Consider the following 16,822-nt stretch of genomic DNA (forward strand, 5'->3'; position numbering starts at 1 on the left):
ATGGTTCTGCTACTTATTCTGTGTTGCCTCAGATAAGTCCCTTATCCTCTCTAAGTTTCTGGGTCTCCATCATTTCAATGAGGATATAAATGCTATTCACTCTGCTCACTTTGCAAAGCCCTAGTAAGGACCCAAATTGCTAATATGGAAAAGTGTTTGAGAAGCATAAGTGGTTCATGTGGGCATGTATTTTGCCATGTATAATGCACACTGATTTGCCCATATTTTTTAGAGAAAATTAAGTATGTGCATTGTACATGGGTATAATGGTTATTACCATGGGAATAATAACGGTCATAATAATCCTGCGTATAACACGCACCAAAACATGGGCACGCATTATACACAGCAAAATATGGTAACTTATTCATTCCTTTCACAAGCATCATTGAACTCTCTTTGTGCTATGATTAGTATATCAGAGGTGACTAAGATGTGGTTCCTACATTTGAGACTAAAGTCCAGAGATACACGTAAAGGGAATAAAAGAACTTGGCACAGAGCTGTGTGATCCTTGCACTTGATCTTGAACTGTACCAAACATAGCGGGGCTGCAGAGGAAACTGACAGAACCAATTCACTGCCCACAGCTGGTAGGCAGGAGCCTTTCCGCAGCCATTACCTTCCTCCCAGTTCTGCTGTGGCTCCTGTTCTCTGCAGTCAAAATGAACCTGACAGCAATAGCTGAGCCAGCCAGCTCGCTTGCAAAATTTCCACTGGGTAACACACAGCTCAGTTTCCCCCAAGGTATGACCATATATTCTTGTCTGACCAGGGAAAATATCACTACAGCCAGCTGTTTACAAAAACAAGCAGAAGGATAAAAGAAGAAAGAGGGGGGAAACACTCTTACAAGTAGATCAGAATGACATGCTATTTAACCTAATTACCTGCAAAGCCACATCCAGCCATTAAGGATCCATTTTCTGTAATAGAATTTTCTGCTATGGAAATACTCACCCACACACAGGATGTTAAAGCAGAAGCCCTGGCTGACTGACTTATTCACCAGCTGGTCAGGCAAGCTGTCAAACCCCACATGTCCAGCCAGGGGGACAGTTCGGCAACCTTCACCCTAATTTGGAAGAGGAAGGGGGAGAGAAAATAAAAATGTGCTTACAAGCAATCTGGGCCTCACTTCTCCCTCCAAATAATCTCCACACTAGGAAGTAACACCCACCCAGGCTCCATAATGAATGTCACCATAGTTCCAGACAAGGCAGACTACAGAGGGGCTTATAAAGAGCAGAAGGGAAGGGTCATGGGGTGAGACTGCTGGTGCCGGAGGTCCACAGACTTGGGTTAACTCTCAACTCAAATCATTTAAAAGCTGGGTAACCTCTCGGAGACTCTGTTCCCTTCTCCGTCTATCATATGAGATAATATTACTTATCTTACAGGTCATTGGAAGACTTAAATGTGCTCATATGTATAACAAACTTAGAACAATGCCTGTTACATGCATACGTGTTCAGTAAATATTACAAAGGGACCTCAATTACCCTTCTCTCTAGGGCATTTTGGGGATCTACAATGGTGGCCCTGTGTAGATGTTAAGAGACTAGGCTTTGACAAGATGGGCAGCTCAAGTGCCCATCAGTACATAAATGGATAAAAATGCTGTGGTACATTCACACAATGGCACACTACTCAGCCATAAGAAAAGAAGGAAATCATACTTTTTGAGACAGCATGGATGGACATAGAGGTTATTATGCGAAAGGAAATAAGCCGGTCAGGGAAAGACAAATACTCTATGATTTCACTTATATGTGAAACCTAATGAAATAAACTAACAAACAAAACAGAAATAGATTCACAGGTACAGAGAACAGACAGTTGTCAGAGAGGAGGGTGGTTGGGGCTGGGTGAAAAAGGTGAAGGCATTAAACAGTACAGTTTGGTAGTTACAGAAGAGTCACTGAGATGTAGGTTACGGCATAGGGAACATAGTCAAAAATATCGTGATAACTGTGTGGGGCCAGGAGGGTATTTGAAGCAGTGGGAGGACCATTCTGTGAGGTACATGATTTTCCAACCACTATGCTGTACATCTGAAACTAAAACAGATAATACTGAATGTAAATTGTAATTGAAAAAAAGTGTAAAAAAAAGAGATTAAACTTGGAAATCAGGTAGGTCTGAATTACAGTGCCACATCCTCTACCTTCTGACCTTGAACAAGTTGCTTAACTTCTCAAAGTGTCCCCATCTGTAAAATCAGGAACCAGTTTTACTACCTCACAGGACCATGTGAGGGTTAGGTAGGGTAATACTCCTCAAGCACTGAGCATGTGGTGAGCATCCCATCAACAGTAGCTGCTGTTCTTATTACACGGGGAGGTTATCCTTGCACTCAGACTCCCCCAATAACATGTGACGCCATGGCAAACTTGCAGCCACGCCACACTTGCTTCCTCTGGTCCCCTTGTCACCATTGGGGTCAGTCAAGTCATTCACAACCCTGGAAGGCAGGAGGCCTTTGCTTCGCATGCAATTCCCAAAGCTTCTTCTTGCTAATGGTTTTATAAAACAGGGAGAACCTCAAACTGGAGCAGGCTTTCAAGGATCCAGGGTGGAGGACAAAAGGGGGCTGAATGTACTCAAAAAGTGCGTTAACTGCCAATAGCAGCAAGAGAGGGGGAAAGGGAAGAGAAGGAAAGCTGGAGACAGCCAAGCTAGACAAGAGGGGTGGGCTAGGTAAACAGTCAGTTTCTGTTGGGTAGGGCTACACCAAGATTTCCATAACCAGAAAGGTGCCAAGAGTTATCCAAGAAGGACATGGTTAGTGCCAAGAGGCCTGTGCCAACATCCCAGGCTGTTAGCCTGCTTTTAGACTGGGTCCATAAAGGCATACTTTCACACTGAGAGGGATGGGCTACATTGGTGGGGAACCTCACAGCAGCTGACAGTGTTGGCACTGATTTCCCAGATAGCCACTTCACCCAGTTTGAGATCCTACTTCCATTGGTTTCATCGGCTACTCCAAGAATGAGACACAGGGCTACGTGCCAGTGACTGCCTTCTGGTAAGTTCATTACCCTCACACATCTCACCCCCCACACACGCCCAGTGGAGTATTCTTGAAACACGACCATCTGCCATCCTGCAGTCCAGGTTGGAGTTCTCTAGGCCTCAGTGGGGCATCTGAAGACAGCTGGGTTTCATGAGTGGCCCACGTCATGCAGAGTTTGTTCTACATTCATCCTTTTTCACATCCCCTCACCCCTTTCTCCTTATTCTTTTTATTAAAGCAAGCGAAAAAGATATGAGTTTCCCACTGTTCATTCTTGGTCCTCAACACAGCAGGGAGACAAGACTTATGAGCCAATCTACTTTCTCGATGGAGCCTCCTACATAGCAGGCATCGGAAATTGGGAGGGACTCAGAGCTGAGGTTTCCTGAACCATATTTTATCGCCCCTGGATGCCTCCTCCTGTCTCCAACTGCAGCACCATGAAACCTCAAGTGCTCCTAGGTCTCTGGTCCAAGCGCCAAAAAGCGAGGAAAGGGAATTTTCAGTTTTCAAACTGAAAACAGTGGAGGGCAATGGGAGTACACCATACCTTATCCTTAAAGATTTACTTCATTGTCAAAGGCTTACAAAGCACCTCCCATGTGCCCACCTACTACCTCCCACTTAGCACAGTGCTGAAAAGAGCTCTACACAGCAAAAAGAAAAAGGGATGGGGGTATTTTAAGTGTTCTGAGCAGGGAGGGCCATACAAGTAGCGTTTTCAAAAGATCATGCCAGAAGCAGGTTGCTGAAGTGACTGAAGGAGAGAAAGGGCAGTAAGACACATTAGCAGATGACTCCAGTAACGCTGAAGTGGCAGAGTGGCATGCAGGCACTATAACAATATATGCTGTGAAGTGAACTGATTTGACTTGAGACTCAGGAGGGAGAAACAAATTTGAGAGACATCCTATCAAAGGGAGGAGACTTAATGAGTGATTGGGCAGAGGGAGCGAGGGAGAAATCAAATCTCTAAGGCTGCAATGGTCTAAGCCTGGGAGCTTGGATTGACGGCACCACGGCCAGAAAGAGAGAAGCCAAGAAAAGGGGCTCCTTTAGTGGGGATGTCAAGGAGTCTGGTTTTAAATAAGCTACTAAAAGAAAATACACTTGTAGGCCTGGCTGGCGTAGCTGAGTGGATTGAGCGCAGGCTTCGAACCAAAGCATCACAGGTTTGATTCCCAGTCAGGGCACATGCCTGGGTTGCAGGCCACAGCCCCCAGCAACCGCACATTGATGTTTCTCTCTCTCTCTCTTTCTCCTTCCCTTCCCTCTCTAAGAATAAATAAATAAAATATTTTTAAAAAGGAACCTCATTTAAAAAGAAGAAAATACACTTGTCAGTTTTTTGTGGGTTTTTTTTTTTGCAAAAGTAATCAATGTTCACCATAGATATTTTAGAACATGGAAAACTGTAAAGGAGAAAATCACAATGACCCATAATATCACTCTCTGAAAATAAACACTGTTAATATTTACATGTATTTCCCTCCAGTCTGTATATCTTCTTTCTGACAAAAAAGGGATCATTCTGTATATTTCTTTTCGTAAATTGACTTAATAATCTGACACTCAATATAGCATGGATGTCTTCTTGAGTAATTAAGTATATTTCTTTTTAATTTTATTTTTCAATTACAGTTGACATTCAACATTATTTTACATTAGTTTCAGGTGTACAGTATAGTATTATTAAGTACATTTAATATAAGTACCTAACATTAAATACACTTCCAAAACATTACTTTTATCGGCACCCAGTGTTCCATTGCAGTTTACCAAATTCTCTTACCCAGTCTTCCACTGCTGGACATGTGTGTGCTTCCATGTTTTCAACAACACAAATGATAACTCTTGTTCTTATAGATTAGCAAATCTCTGATTATTTCCTTAAGTGAAATTCCTACAATTGAAGCCCACTGGGCCCAAGGGCACACACATTTGAAAGATTTTGGTACACACTAAGAATCAGTCAACAGAGAATAATACAAATATCTGTTCCCACCACCAATATACAGGAGTGTGTGTTTCCCCATACACAGACCAACACTGAGTTTCTGAGGCTTTTTAGCTATTGTGAACTGAATCACTGAAAAATGTCATCATGTCATTTCATTCACATTTTATTATTATTTTTACATTTGATATATGTATATATATTTTAAATATTTTATTTATTTATTTTTTAGAGAGGGAAGGGGGAGAGAGAGAGAGAGGGAGAGAGAGAGAGAAGAGAGAGAGAGAAGAGAGAGAAACATCAATGTGCGGTTGCTGGGGGTCATGGCCTGCAACCCAGGCATGTACCCTGACTGGGAATCGAACCTGTGACACTTTGGTTCACAGCCCACGCTCAATCCACTGAGCTACACCAGCCAGGGCCCGATATATGTATATTGTTATGCATACCTATATGTGAGTTGTCTGTACATGTCTTTGCTCATTTTTTAAATAGATGTTTGTCTTTCTCTTCTGAATTTGTAAAAGATTTTATATATTCATGAAAATAGGATAGCTTTGATCTTATGTGAGATGTCCAGGAAAAGAAATTCAGCAAGTACTGAGTAACATGGGATTATAGGCTCCAAGAGAATTCAGGACTGGGGTATAAACTTAGGAGTCAGAAGCATGAAACCAGGCATGTTCTCCAAGGGGTAGTATGGGGAGAAAAGAGCTGAAGATGGAATATAGGAAATACCCACAAGTAAGGAATAGAAAGATGAAGAGGATTTTTTTCAAAAGGAGGAAATGATTAGGTAAGTAAGAGATGACCCAATAGATTTCTATTCCTGGAGGCCAAGGTTAAAGCCAGGAAGAATTACAGAGAAAAAAACCATTGATCTGGATTTGGTAAAGGTCACTAGTGATGTTTAGAATCCTTATTTCTTCTGTATTTTGTACTCAGTGTCCAATATACCTAAATTAACTGGAAAGGTCAGGGACTAGGGAACATGGAATCTAGTTAATGTGGGGGTTTGTTTGTTTTTGAGCAGCAAACTTGTTTCAATGCTTGCTGAGAAGGCTTCGGAAATGTAGTATTTGTATATATAGTTCCTGCTTTAGGAAATCCTGTCTAGTGAGTACCATTCACTCTCACTTTGATGAATCTTATAAAACATAAAGGTCATCTTTATGAATATCAGTCCTCATTGTTCAGAGCTAAATATGTAGAAGTAAAAAGGACAGGACACTGACCTGAACATATACTGGTCCCAGAACAGACCCTGGAAGTTTCTTCCCCTCTCCCTCACTAAACCTCTGATATCTTATCTCTTTCTTCTTTCTGCATAAGGTGGCCTGATTAATTGAGGTCCTCATTACTTTCACTGCAATTAATTGAATGTTCCCTGGATTACAACGTTCACAAGAGGAGGTGGAACTAGCAACTCAGCCCAGCATGCCCGACACCAAAACCTCGTCATCATTTTGAGTAGCAGGCGGTACCGTGTTCAAGGCTTGAACCAAGATGCTAGAAAGGCCACTGTAACCAATAAATAGGTTCAATGACCCACCTCTGGGAGCCCTGAAACTTCCCCTCAGAATTTAGTTTACAGAAACTCATATGTCTGTACAAAGATCCATGTACTACAAAGAAATTGATTATGACATTTTTTATAATACTGAAAAACTAGGAAAAAACATAAACGTCCAACAATAGGAAAATATTTAACTAAATTATGGTACATGCCTATTCTGGAATGTTCTGTAGCAGTTAGGAAGAATGCAGTAGGTCTATAGGTACTGATGTGAATATCTCCAAGATGTATTATAATGTAGATAAAATAAGTTCTAGAACAATAAGCACAGTATGAGTCCATATATGCAAAGAAAACCCTAAATATGTGCATTTGCACATAAACATATGTGAGTGCCTAGAAAGGAGGCTGAAAAGACACCTCCAAACCAAGAGCTGTGGCTACTTCAGGGGAGGGGACTGGAAACAGGAGCTTTCTCAGGGGGGTAGTCAGTATGCTTCCATATGGTTTGATTCTTTTACAGCATGAATGTATTCACACATTACCTATGTAATTTTAAAACATTTTTAATACAAAGAAGGAGAGGTCTCACTCAGCTTTGCAGCAGGGGCAATTAAGAGGCACAGTCTGAGACGAGCTAAACGGAAGGCGAAATGAAAGAGCGCTCCTGAGAACTGGGAGCGCTGCGCTCCCCTCCCCAATTACATTTCCTGTTTTTTCTTCATCTGCAGTCACTTGTGGTTTTGAAATCCGTTACACCACATTTCATATCATAGGCAGAAACACCACTCTCTTTCTCTTCCTCCTCCTCCCCCTGAGGACACACCAATTTCATTTTTTAATTGAGTAGTCAAAGGCTCTTGTTATGAAGAATGAGTTATGGTAGTTCCAGCTGTGCACCTTTCTCTCATTACAGTTATTCTGAAAACAGAGTCCCTTAAGCACCCGAGTAGGCAGACCCTGTGCCCCTCAACCTCCCGCCCCTCTTCAACCTTTGTGGTCTAGTAAGCACGCAGTATCTGAGGCTTGCGGGAACTGAGCGTTCATCTGTGTCAACGGAGAATTGCCTGCCTCCCTTTAAAACTGAGGTGGCCAAGTTAGTAGCTGTCATTCAGAAGGATCAGACCAAAGCAAAAAGTTTGCAGCTCATTGCTGATGACTGGGCTTTCCCTAAACTTTCTCCTCTAGTCTTTGCATATAGATAGATGTTAGGGAAGGATAGAAACACTTAAGGTTTTGCCCATGTGTCACCCTCCACTGGGGACCTGGCCTGCAACACAGGCATGTGCCCTGACTGGGAGGCGAACTGGCAACACCAGCTCCCACTCCCCGCTCCCCACTCCCACCCCTGGCCATTTGCAGGATGGCACTCAATCCACTGAGTAACTCCAGCCAGGGCCATATTTTACTTTTATAATTCAAATACAAATGTTTTGTAAAAAAGTTCTATGATGATTCTTTCCTAGGGGGAAAAGTGCCCTCAGGTATTACAGCAAAATCTTCAGCTACAACAAAAAAGGTGCTTTAAATACAAATAATCAGAAAATTCAGGTGAGTATTCAGCTTTCAGGCAGTATTACTGTAATATAAAATATTTATTTTACTAATTATATAATAAAACCCTACTATTATCCTTATTATAACATTATATATAACATCATCATACAGCATAACTTATTATCATAAATATTCATGTGCATATTAATAATAAGTAAAATCACATATCCTGAAACATGTGCCAAAAAGTCTTGAAACACTGAGGTGGGTGACAGCCCTATCTGCTGCCTCCACTGCTGTCAAGGCCGTGGAGGCCACTGTTATAATCAGCCGTAAGAGCCATGAAAACACTGATAAGTTCCCAGAGGTTAAAAAAAAAAAACCTCCAGTGTGCCTCACACATCAAGTGTCAGGATTTCCCTTGTGCTGATTAAGCCAAGCTAAGAGGAAATGGACAGTAGTTGCAATGCCCTGAACTGGAAGAGAGCAATTTGGGGGCTTTGCCAAGGAGAAATAAAGCCTGCAGAAGCTGGCAGCAACCCTTTAGGGGCCCCAGAAATGCAGTTCAGTGGGGGAGCAGTTTAGGGGACCCTGGCGACGCACAAAGAAGACTATCCTCACCATACAGGCAGAAGGCCCATTTTTGGCAAATCCAGTAGATGAAACTCTAGGTTTTAACTCACCAGATCAATTCCAGAGTGGCTTTTCATTCTATTAAAGGATTCACAGCAGGATTCCATTAAATAGCCAGCTCTCCTTGTGCATTTAAAATGGGACTCAACAGACAAAACTTCAGCTGCCCTGTACCTTTATAAGAAGACAAAGGCTTTATACACCTACAGGAACAGACAATGTCTGAAGGGTTGTTTCTAGTCCACTCAGAGACCCTGGTGAGCTAAAAGTCCAGACTTGCCTTCTCTCCAACTCTCTCCCCACCCAACTCAAGGAGTCTAAGCAAGGAAGGGGAGGAGTAACATTCTGCCACCTCATTCAGAAGCAGAAGCAGGCAAAGAACTAAACAAAATTAGGCTGGAAAACCAGGAAACGTAAGAACCATACAATATTTGAGCTGCTAACGCCCTTAAAGATCACCTAGTCCAATCCGCTCATTTTACAAAAGGGGAAACAGAGACTCAAAGACAGGAAATGACTTGTCCCGAGTCAGAGTGATTTAGTGGCAGAGAGTGGTGCTAGGATCCAGGGCCCTGCCAAGCAGACTGCCACTGTCAAATGGAAAAGCTGCCTCAAATGGGAGATATAGATTTTTATGCTGCTAAAATTCTGGGACATTGGGTTTGCAGCTTGATGCTTAGTTGGAGGCAAAAGGGCCATGGAACATGACCTGGAAGCCTATGGGCTCACCAAGGTGGCTGTGGCCCATATGGAAGGCAACTGTCGCAGGGGATATCATGGAGGGGTTTTGCCCCTATTCTGCATCCTCTCAGCCATTTCCCTCTCTTCTGACTCCAATCTAAGCCTGAGCCTGGCCAATAGCCTAGCTCTGCTCAAGAACCCCAGGGCTACCTAACCCAACAAGCCAAATTCTTAAGCAAAATTATCTCCTCCTCAGTCCAGGGGCGACCCCTTGTTAGGGGTGGGTCAACATTCCCACAAAAGCCAGACAGGTTCCCTTCAAGCTAAGCTATTTAAGCAGAGTTTTCTAGGTGTTCTGGACATTGTAATCTCCAATCTGTTAAAAAAAAAAAGTTTACTCATAGGCCTCTGGAAGAATGCCCAACTGTCCTCTGGGGAGCCTGAATTTGCCTCTGCCTCCATCTGGTCTCATTTAAAGGGGATCTGAAAAAATCTAGTTCCTGCCTCAGCGCCAGTGCTCAGAGCTAGGGGCCTCTGCTGTGAAAGGAAACCCAAGGCTACCTCACACTTCATCAAAGGCTGAAAGCAGAGTCCTGGCCCTGTTACCCCAGGGCCTTCATTAGGGATCACGGAGGGCCGTGGTGTCGGAAACCTGAGCCCTGTGTCCTGTCCCTGAGAAGACCTGCAAATCTGTTCCCCAGTCACCTTTGAGTGGAACGGATGACCCAACTCTGGGGCCAGCTAAGAGCACACTGCATAATTCAGCAGATGGCTGCTTCTAATGAGAAGACACTGAAGGAGAGGATAACATTATGTCTAACCCTCCTGAACATGTGGCCTCCTTCCTCTGTGCAAGCAACAGAGAAACCCACGGTTTCAAATCCCACATCGCAGCAGCAGAAGCCTCCTCCTGCCAAACCGAGGACGAAGGGTCTGTGTTTCTAATTTATTCTGCCCCCTTCCCGTTGTTACTTAAAATAATCCATCATTACATGGCTGGTGGCTCCAGGAATTTTATTTAAAGCAATATGGAGAAAAAAATAAAGAAAAACTCATGACTGCTATCTGGATTTAAGTTGAGAATGTTTTTAACATCAAGAGTCTTCGAAGCACTCAAGTGTATGCTCCTCTGACCCCCATGAGTGTGCCGTGAGGGGGGGCATGCAGTGAAAGAGGGAGAAGAGAGGACATGGCAGTATTTTTATTTCTCGGAAACATGAAAAGACCACAAGTGTTTTTTTTAAATGAATCTGTGTCATCTGGTAGGTGTGTTGTTGTTTTATCCACTGACCAGCAATAACACTTTGGACCAATTCAATTTAAAGAGGGCAATAATACTTGCCCAGGAAGCTGTTGGAGAAAATGAAATCATACAGATGGAAGCATTTTGAGATCATTGAAAGAAACATGTTGCACTTATCCATGGTATTCATTTTCTTTTCTCCCTCTTTCTTTCTTGAATGTGGTTTTAATGTTCATGCAATAGAAGCCCTTCTCGATTGTACATGTTGACACAAAACCCCAACTCTGATAGTCCAGGAGCCCACGCAAGTCCAGAAATCAGTCCTGTTTCACTCCAGAATACCTTTTTCCAGGGGAATTAGCCATCTAATTAGATTTGCTCCCCCTAATACACCTGGTTTGCTCCCTTCAGCACACAAAGGGAGGGGCCATGCTGAGTAACAAAGCCAGCAATTAATAGAAAATTTACAGCAGAGACTCCACAAAGTAAATGCTGTGCATGTGACTGCAGATCAAAAATCTCATTATACTATACAGACAAATCACTCAGCTGTAATGCAGTTATGGACTAAGAACACCACTAACATATTTCTGGGATTTAGGATATGGAAAGGAAACAGGGCTTATTTCTGTCTCGAGTCTGGAAGCTCTGAGAGGGCAGCATCCTATTTGCCTTGACGACACTAGATCTCCAGCACCTGGAATAGGGCCTGGCAGAGTCACTGCCCAATAAACACACATTGAAGAAATGAATGAAAATAAATGTGTGTGAATTAACAAAGGAAATGTTCCCAGCCCAGAAGCAGAAGTGAGATCTCACCCATCTTCACACCTACCCTTTTCCTAGTTGAAGCCTTCAGGAAGCCTGTCTCCTCACACACCACCTCCATCCACTGCTGGATTAGGGCTTCTCATAATGAATTTGCATAGCAGGCAGTAGCTCTCCTGTGCAGCACTTACCACATGGTAATTATATAGCTATTGGTGTCTGCCTCTGCTGCCAGAATGTGAACTCCCTGAGGGAAAGGGTCCTGGGGGTGTGCATTGTAATTTCCCCCTCAACTGTTTATTTTGAAGCCTCAAACACAGAAAAGAGTTGGGAAATAATACAATGATCATCCGTATACACTTAACCTTAGATTCAAGAAGTTTGAATATTTGGAGCCATGTAAATTCTTCAGTGCTATATCCCCAGTATAGGTATGGGTGAATATTGGGGTTTGTTCTCCCTGTTTAAGATAAAATATTACTTTTAGTGTGAGATAGTGGAGATGGCTGAGGCAGGGAGCGTCAAGGCGAATTAAGGACAGCAAGCCCAGAGCACAGCCCTCTGCAGGCAGTTGCCCTAACACAGTCACCCCAAGGCTAACCCTAGTTAAGGCAAACTTAGCCCCTGCAAGCTGTTCATTAGTGAGAAAAACTACTGGAAGAAAACATCATTGCTTCTGTTTTTTAAAGATTTTATTTATTTATAGACAGAGGGGAAGGGAGGGAGAAAAAGGGAAGAAAATGTGTGGTTGTTTCTCACGTGCCCCCTACTGGGAATCTGGCCTGCAACTCAGGCATGTGCCCTGACTGGGAATCAAACCTGTGATCCTTTGGTTCCCAGGCTGGTGCTCAATCCACTGAGCCACACCAGCCAGGGCTCAAGAGTCTATAACTCAAAATGTAACACAAACAGCTCATGTGGGGGGGGAGAAAAGGAAGGAAGGAAGGGAGGGAGGAAGGAAGGAAGGAAGGAAGGAAGGAAGGAAGGAAGGAAGGAAGGAAGGAAGGAAGGAAGGAAGGAAATAGAGAGAAAATAAACAGCTTATTGCAAGAGCCAGGAATGCAGCCTCTGGGACCTGCACTGTGCCTGGCCTGGTTACCTTGGCCAGGTCATGTCTTCCTTCACAGTATGTACATATTACTAGCAGCCAAGCCACCTCACAAACAGGGGTTGGAGGGGCAAACATCCCAAGAATCTGCTGTAGTTCTCTAATTATTGTGTCCACAATTTGTCTTCCCAACTAGACTGTAAGCTTAAAAGCCAGGAACTATGGCTACTATTTTTTTTGTAGGGTTGACCAGGGCTAGCCATCATGCTACACACTTAGCAGTCAATCAAATAAACACTGTGGTCACAATAGATAAATCCTTTTGTTATGCAGAATCAGCGTTCATTCAAATGGGATGGAATTGTATTATGCAGAGGAGAACTGAACTTGCAAGTTGCATGCATGCCCAAATAAGGGCCTTACCCAACATCTCTAGGGCCTGTTTTAGTCTAGCCAGAGTGACCCTCAATTGACTCTGAAAAGAGGACACACACACACATGCTGGGACTACTGCATGACACCACATCTCAGAGCTCACTAAACAGAACTTTTAAGCCAGGCACACTTAGGTTTATTCTCCAGTCTTCTCTTCCCAACCCCTGGATACATGGTCCCTGGAAGAAACAAGCTGCAACCAGATGTCCAAGGTCTCCTGAGTTAATTCCATCTTTCCCTGGTGAATTACAACTTCTTGCAGACACAAAGGACGGCAGAAAGACAAATGACACATTAAACAACAGCCTCACTGGCTGGGGGAGGGGGACATGGAGAGTGACGTCAGTTTTCCCAGAAACCCATTTATCACGATAACAAGGTCTCAAGTGCTCAGTCTGCTCTTTGAGCTTCAGAATCTGGCTTGCAATTATGCTCTTCATCCTACAGTGTGGCAAGGCCAGCCAGAGCAAACTGGAACTAGGCAAGGCAAACCAGGTGGCCCTAGCCAACCCCCATCCCCCCACACCCCACACCAATCTACAGAACAAAGGGGATCTCTGGGTTGCCAGAGTTGTTCTGAGGTGAAACACAATCTTCTAGAAGGTATCTCTTTGCAACATCTGCCCTGCAATCCTAACCCAGGCAAGGGAACTGGTGCGAGAGTATAGACAAAATGCAAAATAATTAGCCAACCAGAAAAATCATTAGCATCCTTTTTGGTCATGAAGGATGGGGATGTGTAATCCAGGAGATTAATTCTTCTACTTAAGCCATGCCTTCTCAAACTGCGGGTAACGAGAAGAAAAGCACTCTGGAAACCCTCAAAACTCTAAAGTAATAAATATTAGTGTCAATCTTGGGGAGAAGAGAATTCTCTCAAATTCCATTGTGCCAGTGCATCCTACCTACTCTGAGTCTTTCCACATGGTGAATACCTGAAGCTCTGGGGTCTGCAAGAGTTAGGGGGAGGTTCCAAAGAAATCATCTGCCCTTCCCAACGGGGACAAGAGGGTGGAATAAATTCATACATATCCTGTAGAGAAAACACTTGGATTCTAGATTGAGATTTTGAAAACAAATCAATTTCAATTATAACAAATACCTAGAGGCTTTTTTTCCCCACCGGAATTGCACTGCACAGACTCCTTCCCTTAATAAGTAAACCACAAGGTTTTCAAACGTGTCTTGAGATTTTCATCGAGTAGTATTTGGTGTCATGGGATTTGACCTACCTCTCCTTCACTCTCCTTCCTGGCCTCTGGGTGCTGTTAATTGTGGACTTTTGAAAATTCCAGAAACCCAAAGATAAATAGAAAGGCTAGGTTGTCCCCCCAAACGGAATCATCCCTTCCCTTTGCAACCAAACTTCTTCTCTAAAAAAACAAACATGGAGCCTCAGGTCACTTCAACATGATTTCTCAGGCTGGAAAACTTCAGTTCTTTAAATGAAGATTTTTTTTTTCCAGAGTCTGTTGCCAATAAAGAGAGGCGGCATCGCTTTTGCAAACCTCACAATTATTTTCCTGAGTCCCCACAGAAAGAAGCCAGCTCCACAAGTTTTGGCACACGAGCCCAGGTACACTGACCACGCACCATTACAGACCCCCGAAGGCCCGCACAACCTTGGTCAGGTGCTCAGAAACCTGCCAAAATACGCAGCGGAGCGCCTACAGGCCAGTGGACTGCACCCCACACAGACACACAAATGGGACCCAGAGGTACGCAGCACAAGCGGAGAGGCGTCTGCACACACCCTGGAGGTGAGCACACTCAGAAACTGGCAGACTCATCTAGGGTCAGACAGCAGCCGGGCGCCGCCACCCGCTCAGGAGGCACGAGTGCGCGCGCGTGCACTCAGCCGCACACAGAGCTACACACTCGCAGACGCAGTCACATATGTAATGCATATGGAGAACCCCTCCCCCCGCCAGTTACCTCCCTGTCCCCCTCACCATTCATGGCCTCCTGCCACCGGCTGACCCTAGCCCCGCACCCCTCTTTCTAAGGGGACCGGGTCGCGACGGGCAGCTGCGCTAAGGGGCGCGGCCCGGAGGTCTAGGAAGCCAGACCAGGGTGCCAGAGACTCGGAGGGCTTGGTGACTTGTGCGGCCATTCATTCGGCAACGCCCCAGCGGCGGGAACGAGGCTGCAAGGAGGGAAGCGTCGGCACTTACTGCAGATCTTGGGCAATGCAAGTTCAGCCGCCGGCCCACAGCCTTGGCCAAGCCCCCCAACTGCCCTCCACCGCCCCGGTTCTCAGGGACAGGCTGCGGGACTGAGCCGCTGATCCCAGGAGCAGGAGTCCCACTGCGCCTTGGCTCCTGAATGTTGCCCACCGCCCTTTTTGTGGTGGCGGTGGCAGCGGCCAGGTCTCCTCCGCCCTGGGCAGGCCCTTGGAGCGGGTGCTGGCACCGAAGCCCCGTACTCACCACCTGGCGAGCTATGTCGGTTGCTGCCATCGCTCCTGCGTCCGCCAGGGCTGCCACGGGCGCCGCCGCAACGGGAGCTCCGGCACAGGAAACAGTGGAGCTCCTCCGACAAAGAGAAAGTGTTACACTTCGGGCGCGACCAAGTCCAGTGGGGGGAGGTGCAAGGGAGGAGCCCCCCTCGCCGCTTCTCCAACCCCAACCTCCCCTCTATCGCCCACCCCCTCGAAAGTGGGATCTGAGAAGGGGGTGGATTTAACGCGCCGCTTCCCCCCACCAGCCGGGTTCCAGTTCTCCCCACAACCTCTGTCTCTGGCCTTTGAGAAGAGGGGCGGGGGCTCCCCTCGGTGACCACGTCCTGCCCCCCCCCCCGCCACTGGGCTCCGTGGTACGTCCCGACCTCTGCTGAATTGTCACACCCCCTGTTCTCTCCTTACATCCCTTAGTCCCCAGACCCCGGAGGCTAGAGGGGAGCCCCCGCCCCTCCCCCTCCTGCGCACAGCTAGGAGGCCGAGCTCTGCAGTCTTAGTTTCCCTCCTCCAGTCCCTAGACCACCTCCTCGTCTCCACCGAGATAGCAGGGAGCTAGGGTTCGAGCCCCTGCCGCGAGAGTCTCGTTGTTCCACCACATCTGCCCCCCCACCTCCGTGGCCTGGGAGTGCTGCTGAGGCCGGGGCGGGAGGGGGGGGGGGGCGGTGAGGGAAGGAGCAGCCGCCGCACCTGCCGCTCCACCGCGGAGTTTAGAAAGGGGGCAGTGAGGGGAGCCGCACTGCGGCCCCAAAACTGAGCTGTGCCATGCGGAGTCTGAGGCCAGCAGTCCTAAAACGAAGCGCCCCTTCTGTCCTAGGGTTTCTAAGCCTCTAGTGCCTTGGACTGTAATTTCGTAGAGCTGACCCACCACCGTTTGGGTGCTTAACCCTCCTCTCCCCACCTAGCCCTAGATGGTCAGCTTGGGAGCCGAGATTCAGTCCGCCCACCCTCTCTCTTGCCTGAACCGCAGGGGAGTCAGAGGAGGGACTTGGGGTGAAGACCCCTCAGCTCCGTGGAATGGGATAATGGGGAGTGACCGGGGAGCTGCCGCCGGTAGCTCTGTCCCGCACCCTGTTTGCTCCTTAACCTTGGATGAGCTCCGGGCTAGGCGGCAGGCAGTGCACTGAGGGGAGAGCCTCCTATGGCAGAGGCTCTGACTGTCTAATTTCCTTTTCCTCCTGGCGAGCTGCCGCCGCGGGTGCCCTCCTTTGCTTTCGGCACCTCTCCACCTCTGCAGCCCCGATGTCCCCGCCCTCCTCCCCCGGGAGTACTTTTTGCAAGTTCCCTGGGACTGGCGAACCCTGGAAGATTTGTAGTACCTGAGGCCCGAGAGAGCGGGACACCACTCCTCAAAAGGGCAGGCGCCCTAGTCTCAAAAGGGGACCTAGACCTTAAAGTGGCACCCGAGACCGCGTCGGGAAGGCAGGTCTTTGAGCGAAAAACAGGTCCGCAGGGTGTCCAGGGTGGGGCTGGGAGAAATTGACGTAGCAGCTGCCCAAGGCAAGCGAAGGCGGGGGCGGGGGGGGGGAGCGCGGAGGGTGCTGAGGGGGAGGCCAAAAGGAGAAAAGCAGAA

General features: G+C 46.4%; 1 protein-coding gene across 8 annotated transcripts in view; it reads right to left on the reverse strand.

The window, feature by feature from the left end:
• SEPTIN6 (septin 6) overlaps positions 1 to 15,534 on the reverse strand; it is a 68,470-nt gene extending 52,936 nt beyond the window's left edge. For 6 of the 8 annotated variants that reach the window (XM_028522262.1, XM_036016843.1, XM_028522260.2 and 3 more), the window contains exons 1-2: positions 9,703 to 9,777; positions 961 to 1,075 (exon numbers count right to left, since the gene is read on the reverse strand). In XM_028522262.1, the coding sequence (XP_028378063.1) occupies positions 961 to 1,075; positions 9,703 to 9,762 (175 nt within the window). In that variant the 5' untranslated portion in view covers positions 9,763 to 9,777. Of the gene's footprint in view, positions 1 to 960; positions 1,076 to 9,702; positions 9,778 to 15,223 lie in introns of those variants that run through there. The other 2 variants (XM_028522266.2, XM_028522265.2) reach the window with 2 other exon arrangements.
• Between the last annotated feature and the right edge of the window lie 1,288 nt (positions 15,535 to 16,822).

This window comes from Phyllostomus discolor, chromosome X (assembly GCF_004126475.2).
Source record: "Phyllostomus discolor isolate MPI-MPIP mPhyDis1 chromosome X, mPhyDis1.pri.v3, whole genome shotgun sequence".
NCBI classification, from domain to species: Eukaryota; Metazoa; Chordata; class Mammalia; order Chiroptera; family Phyllostomidae; genus Phyllostomus; species Phyllostomus discolor.